General features: G+C 38.5%; 4 protein-coding genes across 6 annotated transcripts in view; 3 read left to right on the forward strand and 1 right to left on the reverse strand.

Moving 5' to 3' along the window:
* Positions 1–2,666: 2,666 nt before the first annotated feature.
* On the forward strand, positions 2,667–7,404 carry LOC106526587 (uncharacterized). 2 transcript variants are annotated; one of them, XM_014021232.1, is made up of 7 exons: positions 2,667–2,750; positions 3,264–3,358; positions 6,187–6,215; positions 6,296–6,371; positions 6,460–6,594; positions 6,676–6,764; positions 6,847–7,404. In XM_014021232.1, exons 2-7 carry the CDS (start codon positions 3,271–3,273, stop codon positions 7,225–7,227), a joined length of 798 nt encoding a protein of 265 aa, XP_013876686.1. In that variant the 5' UTR covers positions 2,667–2,750; positions 3,264–3,270; the 3' UTR covers positions 7,228–7,404. The 2 variants fall into 2 exon arrangements, with proteins under 2 accessions (XP_013876686.1, XP_013876681.1); XM_014021227.1 differs by having other exon boundaries at positions 2,702–2,746.
* A 109-nt stretch (positions 7,405–7,513) lies between these two features.
* Positions 7,514–11,063, reverse strand: sf3a2 (splicing factor 3a, subunit 2). Of its 2 annotated transcripts, none has more exons than XM_014021219.1 (8): positions 10,974–11,063; positions 9,732–10,001; positions 9,583–9,629; positions 9,267–9,376; positions 9,127–9,176; positions 8,187–8,327; positions 8,035–8,103; positions 7,514–7,947 (listed from the first exon to the last, which is right to left on the reverse strand). In XM_014021219.1, the coding sequence occupies exons 2-8, from the start codon at positions 9,927–9,929 to the stop codon at positions 7,672–7,674; spliced, it is 891 nt and encodes a 296-aa protein (XP_013876673.1). In that variant the 5' UTR covers positions 9,930–10,001; positions 10,974–11,063; the 3' UTR covers positions 7,514–7,671. The 2 variants fall into 2 exon arrangements, with proteins under 2 accessions (XP_013876673.1, XP_013876667.1); XM_014021213.1 differs by lacking the exon at positions 10,974–11,063 and adding an exon at positions 10,471–10,553.
* plekhj1 (pleckstrin homology domain containing, family J member 1) lies at positions 11,057–14,577 on the forward strand. Its single transcript, XM_014021243.1, has 6 exons — positions 11,057–11,171; positions 11,341–11,408; positions 11,499–11,565; positions 11,652–11,742; positions 12,224–12,287; positions 13,612–14,577. The coding sequence occupies exons 1-6, from the start codon at positions 11,078–11,080 to the stop codon at positions 13,702–13,704; spliced, it is 477 nt and encodes a 158-aa protein (XP_013876697.1). The 5' UTR covers positions 11,057–11,077; the 3' UTR covers positions 13,705–14,577.
* Positions 14,578–14,704: 127 nt separating this feature from the next.
* Positions 14,705–16,520, forward strand: part of fzr1a (fizzy/cell division cycle 20 related 1a) — an 8,474-nt gene continuing 6,658 nt past the window's right edge. Inside the window, exons 1-2 of the mRNA XM_014021202.1 lie at positions 14,705–14,856; positions 15,553–15,626. Coding sequence (XP_013876656.1) covers positions 15,558–15,626 — 69 coding nt within the window. The 5' untranslated portion in view covers positions 14,705–14,856; positions 15,553–15,557. The remainder of the gene's footprint in view (positions 14,857–15,552; positions 15,627–16,520) is intronic.

Raw genomic sequence — 16,520 nt, forward strand, 5'->3', positions numbered from 1 at the left:
GAACATTCATGTGTTAGACTTTGAACCATAAAATAAAACATTAGGCAGATTTATTTCTGTCCTGGTTTGGCTGAAGTCCAACCGCGTTTTAAGAAACTTGTTTGAGACCACGAGTTTGGATTCTTGCAGAAACTCAAAAAGTGTGAAACCTAAAAAAAAAAAAACATAATTTATTAAAGGCCTAGAATTTTACCTGCTACCTTTCATGCCAAAGTTTTATATCAAGATCACATTAGAAATGACAAATTCTTTGGTCAAACATTGACAGTAACATTATGAGCAAAATCATGCAATATATTGAGCAAAATGTTAACACGTTTAGAATATGTACTGCAACACAAAGTTTCAGCTCAACATTTTTAAAATTCACTGAGCTGTAGCTGGGTTTTTTTTTTTGTTTTGTTTTCTAATGTCAGCTTGCTGCAGCAGCCGTCTTAAATTAGACTAAAAGTGAATCAATTGGTCAACTCGGTGATTACTGTCTGAAAAAGTTTCATTAAAATCGATTCAGGAGTTCACAAAATATTTTGCTAACAGCATAGACAAAAATCACAGGTCCACACACAAATATGTGCAAAAAAATGTCATTGTTCTACTGTCGCCTCCAAAGATGGGTAATTGTAATTATTGTGCTGTAATTTGAAAATGACCTGAAATTCACCAATGAGATGACTTGTTACTGAAAACAGATATRTAGTTTTATCAAATAAACTCTTAACCTTTTCAGTTAAAGGTTTTAAGTATCTGTGTCTTGTTCATGAGTGACGGAAGGATGGATCAACAGATCTGGGCCAGATACTGTCATGATCTGTGTTTACTTTCCTTAGTTTTCTAGTGTTTCTGTGTTCCCCTGTGTATCTCTCCCCTGCTGTCATTCCTCTAGCCCCACCCATATATCACCTGTTTCCTCTTGTGTCTCCTCCAGGTGTTTCTTGTTGTCCCTAATTAATTTGCCTTTATATTCTGTGTCCTGTTTTCAGTGTTTGCCATTCATTGCGCTGGTCCCCCAGTCAGTTTGGTTGTCTCTGTGTCCTTCGTGTTTGCTCCCTGAAATCTCCTTGTGAGTACTTTGAGCGGCCTCTTCAGCCTTTTTGTTTGTTTAATAAAGCCTTTTTGTTACTTTTTGGATTTCTGCCTGCACCATGGGTCATTCTGTACACAACCTTACAGRTACAAGCAGTCAAAATGAGCTTTCTTTGTCGGGTGGCCAGTCTCAGTCTCAGAGACTGGGTGAGGAGAGCTGCTGCTCCTCCACATAGAAAGGAGCCAGTTGAGGTGGTTTGGGCATCTGAYTGGGATGCTTTTAGAGGTATTCGGGCTTGTTGCACTGGTAGGAGGCCACAGGGAAGAGACAGAACTCACTGGARGGATTGTGTATCCTCTCTGGTCTGGGAACGCCTCTGGGTTCMCCAGGATGTGCATGAAAGTCTTGATGGGGAGCGGGATGTCTATGTTTCTTTCCTTGACTTGTTGCCTCCACAACCTGACTTGACAATAAAAGATGAACATGGAAATAGAGACGAAGATAATATCTTAACTCCATGATTATTTGTTCTAAAACAAGGCTTAAGAARATGTTTTAGTCCAGCAGTGATCTCTTTTTGTGACTATGTGCTCTTCCTTGGTAGATCTGATGTTTAGTAGGAGTATTTGTTCCACCTGTTAGCAAGCTAAAATCTATCCTTATTTAKTTAAAATTGCATATTTGTCAGATAGTTGTAAAAAAAGAAAGTGTTTTTGTGCAAACTGAAAAGTCAGACAGCAGACATACTGTGGGCCAGCTGTGTCTGTTTTTTGCACATTATGCCATATGTCACAGGTGTCACCCCACCCCACCCCCACCCATGATCAGTCTACTCACATCAAAGGCTGTCCACTAAAGCAATCTGTGATTCAGATGGAACTGGGCCCCAGCAGATGCATGAGTCACCAACATCACCACAAGCCTGTTTACCAACACTTCGTCTCCTCTCCCACATAAAGTTGCACCCACCAAACCCCCAACACAACCCAGTCACTGTTACATCTGGTTATGTAGCCTCCTGTTAGCAGCCTGTAAGTGTTTTCACTCTGGCCTTCAAAACCCACAGAATAACACTTATTTAATCAAGAGACTATAAAGAAAGGTGCTCCAAAGCCTCTACAGAAATGTACAATGCTGCTGTAAGCACGGTGTTCTCTGTATCTAATGGCCAGGTTGTAAAAGGAAAAGTGTCAGCTTCTCTATCTGACAGCTTTTCGACCTGACAGACAGCAGACATCATCTGTAAATTAAAAAGTGACCTCATCCTCTGTTTCCCAAGCACAGCAGCGTCCTCTGCTGGTAGGWTCTTTACACGACTTCCAGAAAAAATAATGGAAAATCCTTTTTAAAAATATCAAATTAAATCTATAACTTGTAGCATATTTTTACAACTAGATTAAGCAAAATAATAAAAAATGTGATTATTGTTTTAAATAAAGCATTACAAATGCAACTCTATGTTTTCGTGTAGCTAAATAAAACTTTCTGCTCCGTTTTTCAAACGGATTGTGTTTATTTTAAGTTTCTCTCTCTGCAGTTTGATATTTGACAGCTAGAGGAGACATGATGATGTCAGGCCGGCCTCAGTTAACACCTCTCAATGGATTTTCTTTTTATTCTGCAGCACCTGTCCTTGGCCATCAGACAGCTGACGGTGCTGCCATCTCTGTGGAGGAACAACAGCTCACTGACAAAGGTTCACAACGCAGCCTGGATGTCAAGGCAGGTAGGTCCTTCTGTTATCAGGGTCAAAGGTCAGGCTTCATGAAAGAAACATGCTAAAATTATCTAAAGTATTATCCAACCTTTTTTTTCTTTTTGTGTATTTATATATTGTGTATTCATTTGTTGTTCTGGTGACGTTGCTCCATCTATTTATAGGCCTTCAAGGACATTAGCTCAGTGTAGAAATGTCATGTAAGACATTAAGGCCTCTCAGCATTCATCTGTAAATATGAAGGTCTTGAAACGTCTTCGTTTTAAACACTGTCACTCTGCACTACAAACTACATAACGAAGGGGAAAACAATACATTTTGTGGTTCAAAATAAATACTAAAAACAACTGCAAGGACATTGTGCTTCACCAACTCCTATTATTTTTAGAACTTAAGACAAAAAAGGCTTAAAAAACATGCAACTATTAGTCTTATGTGACACATTCACAACTAAGATTTGAAAATCAACAAAAACAAACTTAATTTGAGCTGCTTCTATCTTCTGTCTTCATTGTTTGTCAGAGGAGGAATGGAGGACGAGACATTTGAGGAGGAGTTATGGCCACCAAGAGCAGATGCTTGTCCACAGAAACTAGTTCGACAGATCCGCAGACCAGGTGGGTGGTGCGCTACACGCAAACACACTGACATTAAATCTGTGTATTTTATATTATGTAAAAAAACACATTATATAACTTTGTAAATCTGCTTGGAAATGATGAAAAGGGGTGATAAGGGCTCTCAGCCAGGGGTGATGGGGGCGGGGGTTCTTGTTGGAGTGTAAAAGAAAATATTTCCTTAAAACACAAAAAATTAGACATTTTTTAATTGCTACAGATGTTGCAAAGGATCATCTTTAAAGAAAAATGTCCATTACTCCAATAAAACGCAGAAGAAAATTTAGAAGCTTTTCTTTTATTATTAGATACTTAATTAATTTTATCACTTTATTAAAACAGRTATCTCTGAAGAGACAATTTTTGTGTCTATTAACAAAAAAACTTCAAGAATGTCAATTATTTTATATGTCTTGACTGAAATGTCTCTAAATAGTCAATTTGTTTCTATTAATTTGTATTTGGAGGAAAATTTCCACTGTGGTGGACATTCTATTCTGTTCTATTCTGTTCTATTTCTGATCCTACTGACCYGCATTATGTGGTTTAAATACTACATTTTTATAACTACAAGTTAAAATTTTAGTTACCCAAACCAAGTAACCTACCTTAGTATCAAATTCTTCCTGTTGGTTTGTTGGTAAATACTGTAATTGTGTATTTACAGTGGTTTGCAAAAGTATTCATACCCCTTGAACTTTTCCATATTTTGTCACATTACAACCACAAACATAAATATATTTCACTGGAATTTAATGTGAAAGACCAACACAAAGTGGTATACAATTGTGAAGTGGAAGCAAAATTTTACATGAATCAAAACATTTTTTACAAATAAAAAACTGAAAAGTGCGACGTGCAAAAGTATTCAGCCCCCTTTTCCCTGAGTGCAACCAATTGCATTCAGAAGTTGCCTGATGACTGCTAATGACTCAAAAGGGTCCACCTGTGTGTAATCTAATCTCAGTACAAATACAGCTGCTCCGTGACGGCCTCAGATGTTGGTTAAGAGAATATTGGGGAGCAAACAGCATCATGAAGTCCAAAGAACACACCAGACAGGTTAGGAATATGGTTTTGGAGAAGTTTAAAGCAGGCTTAGGTTATAAAAAGATTTCCCAAGCTTTGAACATCTCACGGAGCACTGTTCAATCCATCATCCGGAAATGGAAAGAGTATGGCACCACAGTAAACCTGCCAAGACAAGGCCGTCCACCTAAACTTACAGGCCGAACAAGGAGATCACTGATCAGAGAGGCAGCCAAGAGGCCCATGGTGACTCTGGATGAAATGCAGAGAGCCACAGCTCAGGTGGGGGAAACTGTCCACAGGACAACAATTAGTCGTGCACTACACAAATGTGGTCTTTATGGAAGAGTGGCAAGGAGAAAGCCATTGTTAAAAGAAAACCATAAGAAGTCCCGTTTGCAGTTTGCCAGAAGCCATGTTGAGGACACAGCAAACATGTGGAAGAAGGTGCTTTGGTCAGACGAGACCAAAATTGAACTTTTTGGCCACAATGCAAAACGCTATGTGTGGCGGAGAAAGAACACTGCACATCACTCTGAAAACACCATCCCCACTGTCAAATATGGTGGTGGCAGCATCATGCTCTGGGGGTGCTTCTCTTCAGCAGGGACCGGGAAGTTGGTCAAAGTTGATGGGAAGATGGATGGAGCCAAATACAGGGCAATCTTGGAAGAAAACCTGTTGGAGTCAGCAAAAGATTTGAGACTGAGGCGGAGGTTCACCTTCCAGCAGGACAACGACCCTAAACATAAAGCCAAAGCTACAATGGAGTGGTTTWAAAAAAAGAATATTCATGTGTTAGAATGGCCCAGTCAAAGTCCAGACCTAAACCCAATTGAGAATTTGTGGCAAGATCTCAAAACTGCTGTTCACAAAYGCTCTCCATCCAATCTGACTGAGCTTGAGCTGTTTTGCAAGGAGGAATGGGCAAGAATTGCAGTCACTAGATGTGCAAAGCTGGTGGAGACATACCCTAAAAGACTTGCAGCTGTAATTGCAGCAAAAGGTGGCTCCACAAAGTATTGACTCAGGGGGGCTGAATAATTTTGCACATCGCACTTTTCAGTTTTTTATTTGTAAAAAATGTTTTGATTCATGTAAAATTTTGCTTCCACTTCACAATTGTATACCACTTTGTGTTGGTCTTTCACATTAAATTCCAGTGAAATATWTTTATGTTTGTGGTTGTAATGTGACAAAATATGGAAAAGTTCAAGGGGTATGAATACTTTTGCAAACCACTGTATATGATTTTTAACTTTATTTAATTAGCATGCTCATTTTATAATTTAGTGTAAAGCTAAATAAAGATGCATAGGCTGATTAACAGGATGGCAAAACTATTTTAGTCAGTCCCATATGTATAAATAAGTCTTGCACAATTAACCAAAACAGAAAAGCAGGACATTTTAACAAATACATTTTACCCATAAAACAACCTGTTAGGCACAGTGATGATCTCATAGTTTGATCATCTTTAGAAGTTAATTTTTTTGTCAGTATCAAGACCACAGCTTTAAATGTCAGCTGTTCTATTGAAGAATAATGAAAGAAAAGTGAAAATAATGTTTTGAAAAAGAGCCTTGGTTTATCAGGTCAGCATCACCATTTAATTGCTGTTACTGCAACACAACAGGGGGTCACAGTGTTATAAAATACAATGTTTGCATGATTTACCAATCACAGATTTGTACTGTGGAAGTTTACAAACTAAAACAGTTTTATATAATGTTATTTTATCTATTTTTATGCTTTTGCAAATTTACTTTACCCTGCAGTAATATTTTTTTTCTTCCCAGAAATGTACACTTCAAGAAAATTCAGAGAGGTAAATGTGCTGAAATTCAACCAAATGTCAACTTTTAATCTGTTGAACTTTAAAGACAGTTTATTATCCTGTTGAAACAGGAAGTGGCTCCTGTTCCCCTGCAACCAAAATCAGAACCCAAGATTTTACCCAGAGACCCCAGCTTCTCCAAATCTAGTGAGTTTCTGTCCTCTCAGCAGTTTGTAAGACAGAACMTTTCAGTATTAACAGCTCTTTTGTATTTGTTTTTCCTTCATCCCTTCAGAATCCTTGCAAAAATCTCTGTCCCTCCAGAACCTGACTCAGATAGAAACACCGTGGGAGAACGTGACGCTCAACCGCTGTCTGTTGGTGGCCATCACCATCGTGGTGCTCGCCTCAGGCGTCCAACGACTTCATGGTGACTGATCTGCTCCACAAATCTCTAAATGAAATGTGTGATATTTGCTGAGTGCTGTTTTAAATAAATAAAAACCCACAGAAACATTTCGAAGTCACGGAAAGACAGAAGATGAAGCTGGACTGATGCTGAGACGATCAGGAATGTTACATCACCGGAAACATTGGGAGGTAAACCAACATTTAAACCGTTTCACAACTTTAATACCTGAAGTATAAAATTAACAGCTGCTGCTGTTGACCCCACCTGAAGCCTGAGACATCTCTGTGGGAAGTCGTGTTTTGGTGGCTGCCTGACCTCAATGACGACGAGGACGAAGACATCAAAGGAAGAAAATCAAAGCGTGGAAGAACAGCACGAGCATCGAGGGGTCTCAGAAACAGGTCGCCGCCAGACGAAAAACTCTTAAAGCAAAGAGACGGGAAATTAAAGGACAGGAGAGCCAAGAAAGCCAGAGACAAGAAAATGAAAGAGGAAAAAAGGAGAGAGGAAAGGGAGGAAGGCGAGGAGGCAGCTGAGGATGAAAGAGACGAGGACGCAGCTGCCGAGCAAAATACGATTCTGGGAGCCAAGAAGAAGAAAAATGACAAAGGGATGAATGAAGTAAAGGTTACTTTTAAAGTTCTTTCATGAATAAAATCCTGAACTATTATCAGTATCAGCAGTAAGGTGTTACAGCTGTGAAGTCAGCTGCTTTTTACAAATGTGAAATGTTTGAATTTCAGCTTAATGTTAAAACTATTGCTGTTAAGTTTCTCTCCTCATCAACAACAAACAGTAATAAATGTAAACAGTTCAGGAAACATTAAATATTTCTGTATATTGTTTTTTGAAGAAACACAAATATTGCAGTTTTTCCAGGTTTTTGATGATATTTTATTTAGAAAAGCTGTCCTAAAAATAAGCTGTTTATYATAGCTCCTGTGTCCAGATAATTAAAAAAAAGCCTGTTTTTACAAAAGCTTATGCTAAACATTTACTCCTCACTAAAMAAATGAATCATAAACTAATGAATAAGCCTGCAACATGACAAAAATAGGACAGAAAATTGGAAAAGACAACTGAACACCATTAAGATCAATTATTAGACATTGAAAGACCGTCTGGAGGGGGTGGCCTCATCGGCATGGGGGGCATGTGCATCTGGTGGGGTATTTGATGGGTGCCTGGAGCCCCGGGTGGCAGAGGATGCACGGGCATCCCCCCTGGTGGTGGAGGCGGCAGGGAGTCGTTTTGTGGGTGAAGCCCGGGTCCGCCCAGGTGAGGAAGCGGGTGCTTCACATTGGGTGGTGGCACTGGACCGGTGGACTGCGAAATCGCTTTTTCCATTTTGAAGTGGAACTGCAGGAAAAACTGGAAAGAAAAATAAAAATCAAACAAAAAGTTTTTGCTCTGATTTAAAACATCTTTGTGACGAACAACATGTCTGAGCTTCAGTACCTGTTTAGTTTCTTTGTTCCAGTGGGTCCAGAAGCGATTTTCTGCTTTATCAATTTCCCTGCTGGGGACCTAAAATATCAAACAACTTATTATCACAAGACTGTGAGGGATTAGCATAATAATGTCATAAAAGAGAAGTAGAACTGAGCAACCTTGAAGGCAATAGTTTCATATGGTTCAGCAGCAAACAGCAGGTACTGCCAGCGACGATCGGGGGGCTCAATGCGCTGTTCGTAAGCTGACATGAAACGATGTCTGGGTCCGATGCCTTCTGCGATCTCTGGATAGTCGATCTGATTGATGAAGAGAGGAAAACAACAAAGAAACAAGTTAGAGGTTATGGTCATTAATGTGCAACTACCGTTTCCCTCAGGGACTTTATAAGAYGGAGCACTGCGTTGCCATTTCTATGATGCATCCTCATCTTTATTTGAATAATGAACAAACCTGACAACTTTCAGAGTGGACAAAAATCAGTAGTGGAGCTAAACATGTTGGAGCATTTACCTTTGGTTCTCTCAGTGTAACATACATTTTATAATCTGCTTTACTGTGATTCACAGGCTTGTCCCTCTGCAACTCCAGGGTCCGATCCTGATACTTGAGGGCTGCTATCCTGCTTGTTTCTCTGCTCAAACTCACCTGATTCGGTGATTGAATCTCTTCAAGTTTTGTAAAAGCCTGTTCATAATCCATGTTTTCAAATTATGTAGATGGTTTATGGTGAGTGAGGATGGATAAAGAACCCATATGAGCGGGGGCCTAACCGTTCCTTGGATGAAGGACACGAGGTTAGAAACACTCAATGTTCTAAGTTTCTCTGGATCTCTGGAAATTATGTATTAAAAACCTCTAAAACAGACAGGATCGTGGCCCTCGAGGACCAGGATTGGACACCCTTGCTCCTTAAGAAAGTCCTGTTCAAACGCAGAGAACCAAAATCTACACAGAGCCATGAACTAGGCAGCAACGTGTTAAAGTTATGAAGGTTTCACAGCTGCCAGATTGTAAAAAGCTTATCTGTTTTGAAAACCACAATCATTTAGTTCAAGAGTAACTTATATTTTTGTTTATCATAATTAAAATTCAAACCTGAAAAAGTAAAGACTGCTGGCCGGTCTCTGGGTCCCTCTGTTTTGTCACTAAGGAAAGACAAAAAATAAACGCCGATAAAGTTAACATCTATTTATTGCGGTTAATGTAGACCAAACGACGACTGACTTCATACAAACCTTTGTATCCTGGTCGACCGATTTTGACAAACTTCTTGACTTCAACTTTAACTTTAGCTGGAGCTGGTTGAGCTGGAGATTCTTTCGCCTCTTTGGCAGCTCTCCGTGCTCTAAAACACAAAATGTAACAGTTTCAATTGATACAAACTGCGCAATATAAGGTCATGTCTGAATTTCTAGACAAAAGCTTGTGTAACTCAGTTCTGTCATAATAGTTTATGGAAAGGACACATAAACAATGCAAAACATTATCTACGTGCACACAGTTGATTATAAGTAGTAAACATGAGCTAAAATATACACAAAGTGAACTTACAAGTTAGTCTGATGTTTCTTTCCTTGTGTGTGAGCCAAGTAGCTACCCTGTAAAAAATAAAGGCAGCTTGTACATTTTCTTCATAAATTACCTAAATAAGAGTTATAACCAAAGTTCAAACCAATTTATTTCATTATGCGCCTCCTCACCTCATTGTTGTGAAGTGTCAGGCATAGTTTGCACTCATATGAGCCTAAATGATTCTTCATAAAGTAAGGGTCTTTGTTGATGTCGATGGTTTCTAGGGCCAGCTGACGTAACCGTTCACGTCTGTCCCGGTTACTCTCTGAAGCGGAGGCCACCCCTCCGCTTCCTGTCTTTCCTCCAGCTCGGTGCTGGAAATCCATCTTTATGAAGGGATGAACTCCAAACACAGACCAAAACCAGTTCAGTCAAAACTGGACTCRGGGGGTTTTAATCTATAAATGGAAAAGGGGCACAACATGATTCAAAGTTATTAACAAACAAAGTTTGTATTTATGGAAATCCCATACAAAGCGGATGTGTTTCAGCAGCTCAGAAGAAATTTGTATGAACATTACACACAGGCTGCGGATCAGGTTGAGTAAAAAATTACTCTACAAATTCCCTTTGAGTCATCTAAGCTTCTGCTGTCATGACTCTAGTTTAATATTCATCTTATATAGAAAATATTTGTTATAGTTTAAGAAATTATCAACTATCCACCGATCCTTTCATGTACATTTTGCTAAATGTTAGCTAAGCTAGCAATATGCTAACGAACAGCGTTTAAACACAGTACACAACTCCATACAAACCCAAGCAATAAAAAAGATTTGTGTATATATTTCTTTGTAAGTCAATCACGACGCAATATATTAACTTTAAATCATAATAAACTAATGATCTCAAAAATCACCCACTTACCCAAACGACAGGAACACGCAACGATAAAATAGATATGCGCATGCGCGGAAAATGTCTTTCTACGGTTTTAAGCAACTGTGTTTATGTATCGCCCCCTAKTGGATAGGATGAGAGTACTTTTTACAGCGCAAGATACACAAGTAAGCAAAAAAGTAAGCAGTAGTATTTTCATTTGGAAATAAAGAAGGCACGTATTACAAACTTATATACTATACGTTACAACAGAGATGCCATGAAAGTTAATGTTTTTTTTTTTTTTGCATCATAACCATTTTACTTGCAATACCCCAATCAGAACGGTAGATGGCCGTGTTGAAATTGTTAGATGGTTCTGCAATCACCGTAGAAGAAGAACTAGGCAGCGACTCCAGTCTCCGGATGTTTATCTAAAACGTCTCCCACCAGCTGCTGGGGACATATTTWGCCTTTAAAATGTTCATACACTCCGAGTCACATTTTCAGGACATCAGATAAAGAAACGGAGAACTCGACTGCACGCTCACCAACAAAACACTGGGCTGTGTTAACAGCTGGACAACTTTCTTGAGATGTTTTCGGTCGGACAGACGGACCAGCTGTAACCGCGTTGTCCTTCCGTCTGTCTGTGATGCGTTTCAACGAGAAGGAGCTGGTGTCTCTGAGCCGCCAGCCTTCAGAGATGGCGGCTGAACTGGGAATGCGAGGTCCTAAGAAAGGAGACGGTCCGTTGCTTTCTCTGTTTTACCTAATTTTCGTTTGGTGCATGACCCCGCCCGAGCAGGTTAAATTAGCATCGGTGAAACAGAATGGTGTTCATTACACTCAATTACTTCAGCTATGTACTGTAAAAATAATTTCACGTTTTTCCTCTTATTTGGTATTGTTTTATAGTTGTCAAGAGGAGGCTGGTGAAGCTCATCGTTAACTTCCTCTTTTACTTCCGGACTGATGAGGAGGAGGTCAGCTGTGTTCAGTGGTTTTCTCTGTGTTGTGTTGAAACACTTTGACATATATGTTGAGGTCTTTGTTTCTTTTTTTYYYCTCCYCAGCCTGTTGGAGCGTTGTTGTTGGAGCAGTGTCGGGTGGAGAAAGAGGACAGTCAGACCTTCTCTATAGGTGAGCCGCAGCATCCTCAGGGTCACTTTCACACTGACTTTAAACTTCCACTTTCACACATCTGTGCTTGTCTCCTCTTCCTGTAGCGTTTCTAGATGAAGCAGAGAGAAAATATGTCTTTGAATGTGACACAGAGGAGCAATGTAAGGAGTGGATAGACTCTATTATCAAAGCGAGGTAAAACTTACTCTTTTTTTAAAAAATTTCCACAGCAAAAGTTTGAGGTAAAGCCGATGGTTAACATGAATCCAAAATTATCTGATCTCAAGTGGACATTGCTGAATGCACCTGAATCACATCTTATTTATATAAAAAATAGTGTTGAACTCTCATTTTGATGCAGTCCTCTGTTCTCAGTATGGTTTTGGTGGTCAGAGTTAAAAAAAAAAAGGGAGCTGTCAATTAGCAGCATTTAGGGAGTGTCACAAAATTCAAATATTTGTTTAATGTCTTTGTGGTCTCAGTTTGCACCAAACCTGCTGGTTACAGATTGTCCACATTTGGTGATAAATGTATCAGACTAGTGTCAGATTTCATATAACCTGATTGGAACCAAAGTTAAATATTTATCATACCTATGCTGCCCATCTGTGGCTCTAATCTTTACTGTATGTGCTTGAATGTTATTACCCCCTCATCAAATGTTTTTTTCTTGCAGTTATGAGTTCATGAGGAGGAATCTCATTTACTATCGAACTGAAATCCACAGGCTCACTGGGAAGGTAAGACCCACAGCAGCAAGTTTGTTTCAGCTTGCTTCTCTAATTGGGATGCACCGATGTGAACACTACAGCCAATATTGATATCCAATATTATTATTAGTGTTATGGCTGATAATCGATATTACACAAACACACAAATTATTTATAAACATATGCGCACAAAAATGCTTGTCTTTTTTCGATATCGTAAAAAAATGACCAGACCGCTGACATGGCTCTCTACTTCAGTTTCTCCTGGCTGCATAGCATCACTAACGCTATCATGATCAAACAGATACCACTCGACCAGTCATTTCCCCTCTCAAAACAGAAACACGAAGCTAAAAAGTGGGAAATCAATAGCAGACGTAAATGATAGCGATGTTAATGCTGGTATATTGTGCATCCCTGTTCTCTAATCAWACCTCAGGTCTGTGCCATGGGAATAGTCTTTATACGTGAAATAAAATCATTCAGATTTGAAGTTGTTGTCATATTTTCTTTTTTTTAATGAACCTTTATTTAACGAGACAATTCCCATTGAGATCTCAGCTCTCTTTTGCAAGGGAGGCCTGCTGGACCTGAAGGCAGCCTAACATGCAWGTTTTAAGAGTACCTATGCTATAAATACTCTTTATCCTGTTTAAACAYAGGATAAAGTATGCTTGAAGATTTTAGTAATCATTTTTTAGCAATCTCCTTTCTGTAAATTATCCACTAATTTGTATATGGGTGGTTTTATATCATTTCCAGGCACATAGTTCAATTATGAAAATGCTGTATATATSAAAAATAAATTTGACTTTGCATCATAGCTTATCYAAAAGCCTTGAAATTGGCCYCTGTCTCTTTAAGAACTTCCTACTGTTTCTGACACTCCCACTTCAACAATGCTTCGTGGGAGGGGTGCTCTGTGGGATGGCAGCTTTGTACCTTCAAGTGTTTAGGCAGCTCCACATGGCTACCACAGAAAATTCAAGGATTTCTCAAACGCGCACGAATGAGTCAAAGCTACACTCTGGGTATATTTTTGATGAGGGAATGACATCATAACATGATATAAAGCTCAGAAAATCAATTTTGCCTAYCCCCACTTTTTAAAAAAAGTGCTGTTGAACCAGGTTGAACCAAGCTGAAGTGAAACTCCTCAATTTCCATAAACAACAACCAGACTTCCTGTAKGAGTACAGCTGCTGAGCTGTAGTGACATAACGCTTGGGTTTGGTGTTTGTCRTTTCTCCGTTTGGCGAACTGTCCATTTCATGTCAAGTTTGATTCTGCTTTAATAAACGGGRAAAATGCTGCATGTCTTCCAGCCTGTTCTCACTGTCTGCTTTCTCCTCAGGATCCCTTGGAACAATATGGTATATCTGACGAAACTCGTTTCCAGGTCAGCAATGGTCAACAGCTCAAACCCAGAGACACATCCTCCCTTTAGTCCAGAGCTCTGTTGAAAATATGATCATTTCAGTCCTCTGTAGTAATCTAACTTCAGTTTCATGGCTGAAGACACTCCGACTTTTTACATTTGGTAGCCTTACTTTTATAAATAAGGTAACAGGGATTTTTTTTTAATGTGCAAAGTTATAGCTCTTTTCTACCGTGTCTTTGTCCTTCATTAAAGAAAATGATTTAATAACTGTTTAGAAAATTTTACATACATCTTTTTTTCAGTCTTATTTAATCAGTTGATTATGAACAGGTTTTTTTACTGAGCATGCTGTACACACAGAATGTAACACTGAGAGGTTGATTGTTCTTAAGATGATTTTCCTGAGAGTCTGTGAGCATGAATGTGTTTAATAAAAGCCATTTCAAGACATTCAATTATGTGGAGAAAATCAACATAAACCTGAGTAMATTCAACCAGCTAACACTCCTTTTAACTTGGACTATTATAGTATAGCAATCTAATCTGAATTAGCTGTTTCTGTGTATTTACTGTTTATTCATTTTAAAGGAGTTTTGCACGTTACTGGGAATATAGCCTAGTTTTATTTGAATAACAGTCACTTACTTGAACTTTGTTTAATCTTTGTTYCACTGTGAATTGCAATCTTTTAACTAAGATATATATTGACATCTTATTATATACAGATTATCRACATGAATACTTGCAAGTTTTGCTCTTAGCCATATTTCCTGAAAGGGTTTTGCTGTATCTTATAAGCTAGTGAAATATTTATKTTAGAAATAATGAAAATTTTGTCACAATATTTTTGTATGAGGCTGTTTTGCTTTATGTCAAACTTTATTTTTGCTTAGTTTTCATTCATCACTTTATACAAATAAAGTAATTTGAAACTTGTAATTAGTGTATTTTGTTTTAATTTGCGTGTGTTTAGTCTGGTGCYTATTTCGACACCGGGCACCTTCCGTGTGTTTCCTTAGCAACGAAAAATGTTGGGTTTAAATTTTGTGACGTGATGTTTTTCCCGTGGTGCTTTGCGAACCTAAATTGAATGCTCGGGCAAAATACATTTGTATTCGCTGTTCAGCCTTGAAAAAAAGCATAAAACAAAAGACATTTTGACACGTCGGAAGAAACATTTGAGCGGCCTGTAAAGGCGAGACCATATTTTTGGAAGAGGTAGGTTTTTACAAGTGCAGATTGTGAACAATAATGTTGACAAAGCATTAGCCCGGTGGCTAGCGTAATTTACGGTAAATCATCCAGCTGGGCTAACGTTAGCTTAGCTGTGTGTGCTAAATGATAGGACGGCCTTTTTATGATTATCATATAGGTTTAAAGATTACAGATCATCGACAAACATTGTGTTTGTTCTCTGTTCAAGGACAGCTCGAAGGTAATTCATGCTGTTAGGCTAATTTTCATAGTTTGTTTAGTTGGCGAATGTAAAGTGCTGTTAGCATTATCGAGCTCAGTCGTGAATAAAGGAAATTGTAAAGTCACAGTTTGATTTTAGATTTTAGGTTAATCTATTTTGGATCTGGGATGAAACAAGCTCTCTAGAGTTTAATGGGCTTTGATTGTTTCAAAAACGTTTTAAGATTGCATAATTGGATCGTGTATTTTGGAAACTTGTATTCAATTATAAGGCTTAACAGAATGATGTAAGTAAATTCATTAAATGACAGGTGGCTTATGAAAATGCATGATTTATGTGGGTGTTTGGATTCTAGGTACTCATTATGTCACAAAAGACACCAAAATTATTGGGATGATAAGCGATTTTTTTAGTCATTAAAATCTAATGACGAATCCCTTGTTTTTGTTTTGCCTCTGACTGTTACTACTWAAGTGTTATGTTGACTTTGTTTCCAGGCATCATGGATCAAGACTATGAGTGCAGGCTGCTAAGACAGATTAATATCCAAAACGAGAATGCCAGCCCTGTAGTAAGTAAATAACATACACTGTAGTGTTTTGTTTGAGTCTGTCCCCCCCTGCAACAGAAGCAGTGATTCCTCACAAAACCACGGTTTCTAAGGTTGAAAATAATACATAAATTAAAAAAAAAATTTCAATTATTGTTATAATGGACATTATATTACAAACTCTGCTGGTACACCAGTGATTTCCTCTTGGGCAGATGAAGAKATGTGGTGGACTTTAGTCTTTCAGTGTTCTGGCTCCGTACAAACACCTCATCATCACTTGGTAGTTTGTTTTTGACCTGGTTTAATGACCTGCCATTAGGGATGCGTACCTTTGACGTTTGAATCGATTCTGTACCAATATCCGGAAGGGTTGGGCATAATCGTATCATGTGCAAATAATCGTCAGAAAAACATTAATCGACTACTTTTTGGCACTTGATGATTAATATGATTAATGCTACCAGGCTGGAGATATCTCCAGTCAGTCTCCGTTTAATGTTACGTGAATAGATACTCGGTAGAACCGACAGAATTCGGTCTGTACATCAAAAAGTATCAAATTCGGTACCCATCCCTACCTGCCATAGAGTCTTTTTGTACCAATCTGTGATGTTTAATTGTTCTCATAGAGTTGCTGGGATTTGGTATAAAAATGCAGCCTGCTGACATTTTACTAAATACAATTGATTCTGATTTTTTTAACCACTTTGGATAAGTGGGATGACTATTACCACTACATTTGGTTCCATTTAATATAGATTCCAAACAACTAAAAACCTCAAATATATTAAGTACATTGGGCCTCATGCAAGAACATGTTCGTATTTTTATCCTAAATTTCTCTTACTTTTGTTCGTACAAAGGGTTCATACGAACATGTCACGTCAGATTCAACAAACTCTTCTATCTTCA

This window comes from Austrofundulus limnaeus, unplaced genomic scaffold, assembly GCF_001266775.1.
Source record: "Austrofundulus limnaeus strain Quisiro unplaced genomic scaffold, Austrofundulus_limnaeus-1.0 Scaffold3, whole genome shotgun sequence".
Taxonomy (NCBI): Eukaryota; Metazoa; Chordata; class Actinopteri; order Cyprinodontiformes; family Rivulidae; genus Austrofundulus; species Austrofundulus limnaeus.

Excerpts from the sequence above, each read along its gene's own strand:
- plekhj1 (XM_014021243.1), top strand. The coding sequence starts at position 11,078 with ATGCGTTTCAACGAGAAGGAGCTGGTGTCTCTGAGCCGCCAGCCTTCA. Across the intron at positions 11,566-11,651 it reads CAGTCAGACCTTCTCTATAG|CGTTTCTAGATGAAGCAGAG; the intron begins GTGAGCCGCAGC and ends CTCTTCCTGTAG. Across the intron at positions 11,743-12,223 it reads GACTCTATTATCAAAGCGAG|TTATGAGTTCATGAGGAGGA; the intron begins GTAAAACTTACT and ends TTTTTCTTGCAG.
- sf3a2 (XM_014021219.1), bottom strand. The coding sequence starts at position 9,929 with ATGGATTTCCAGCACCGAGCTGGAGGAAAGACAGGAAGCGGAGGGGTG. Across the intron at positions 9,377-9,582 it reads AAGAAACATCAGACTAACTT|AGCACGGAGAGCTGCCAAAG; the intron begins GTAAGTTCACTT and ends TTTGTGTTTTAG. Across the intron at positions 7,948-8,034 it reads GGAACAAAGAAACTAAACAG|TTTTTCCTGCAGTTCCACTT; the intron begins GTACTGAAGCTC and ends TTTTCTTTCCAG.
- LOC106526587 (XM_014021227.1), top strand. Across the intron at positions 3,359-6,186 it reads TCGACAGATCCGCAGACCAG|AAATGTACACTTCAAGAAAA; the intron begins GTGGGTGGTGCG and ends TTTTCTTCCCAG. Across the intron at positions 6,595-6,675 it reads AGGCGTCCAACGACTTCATG|AAACATTTCGAAGTCACGGA; the intron begins GTGACTGATCTG and ends AAAAACCCACAG.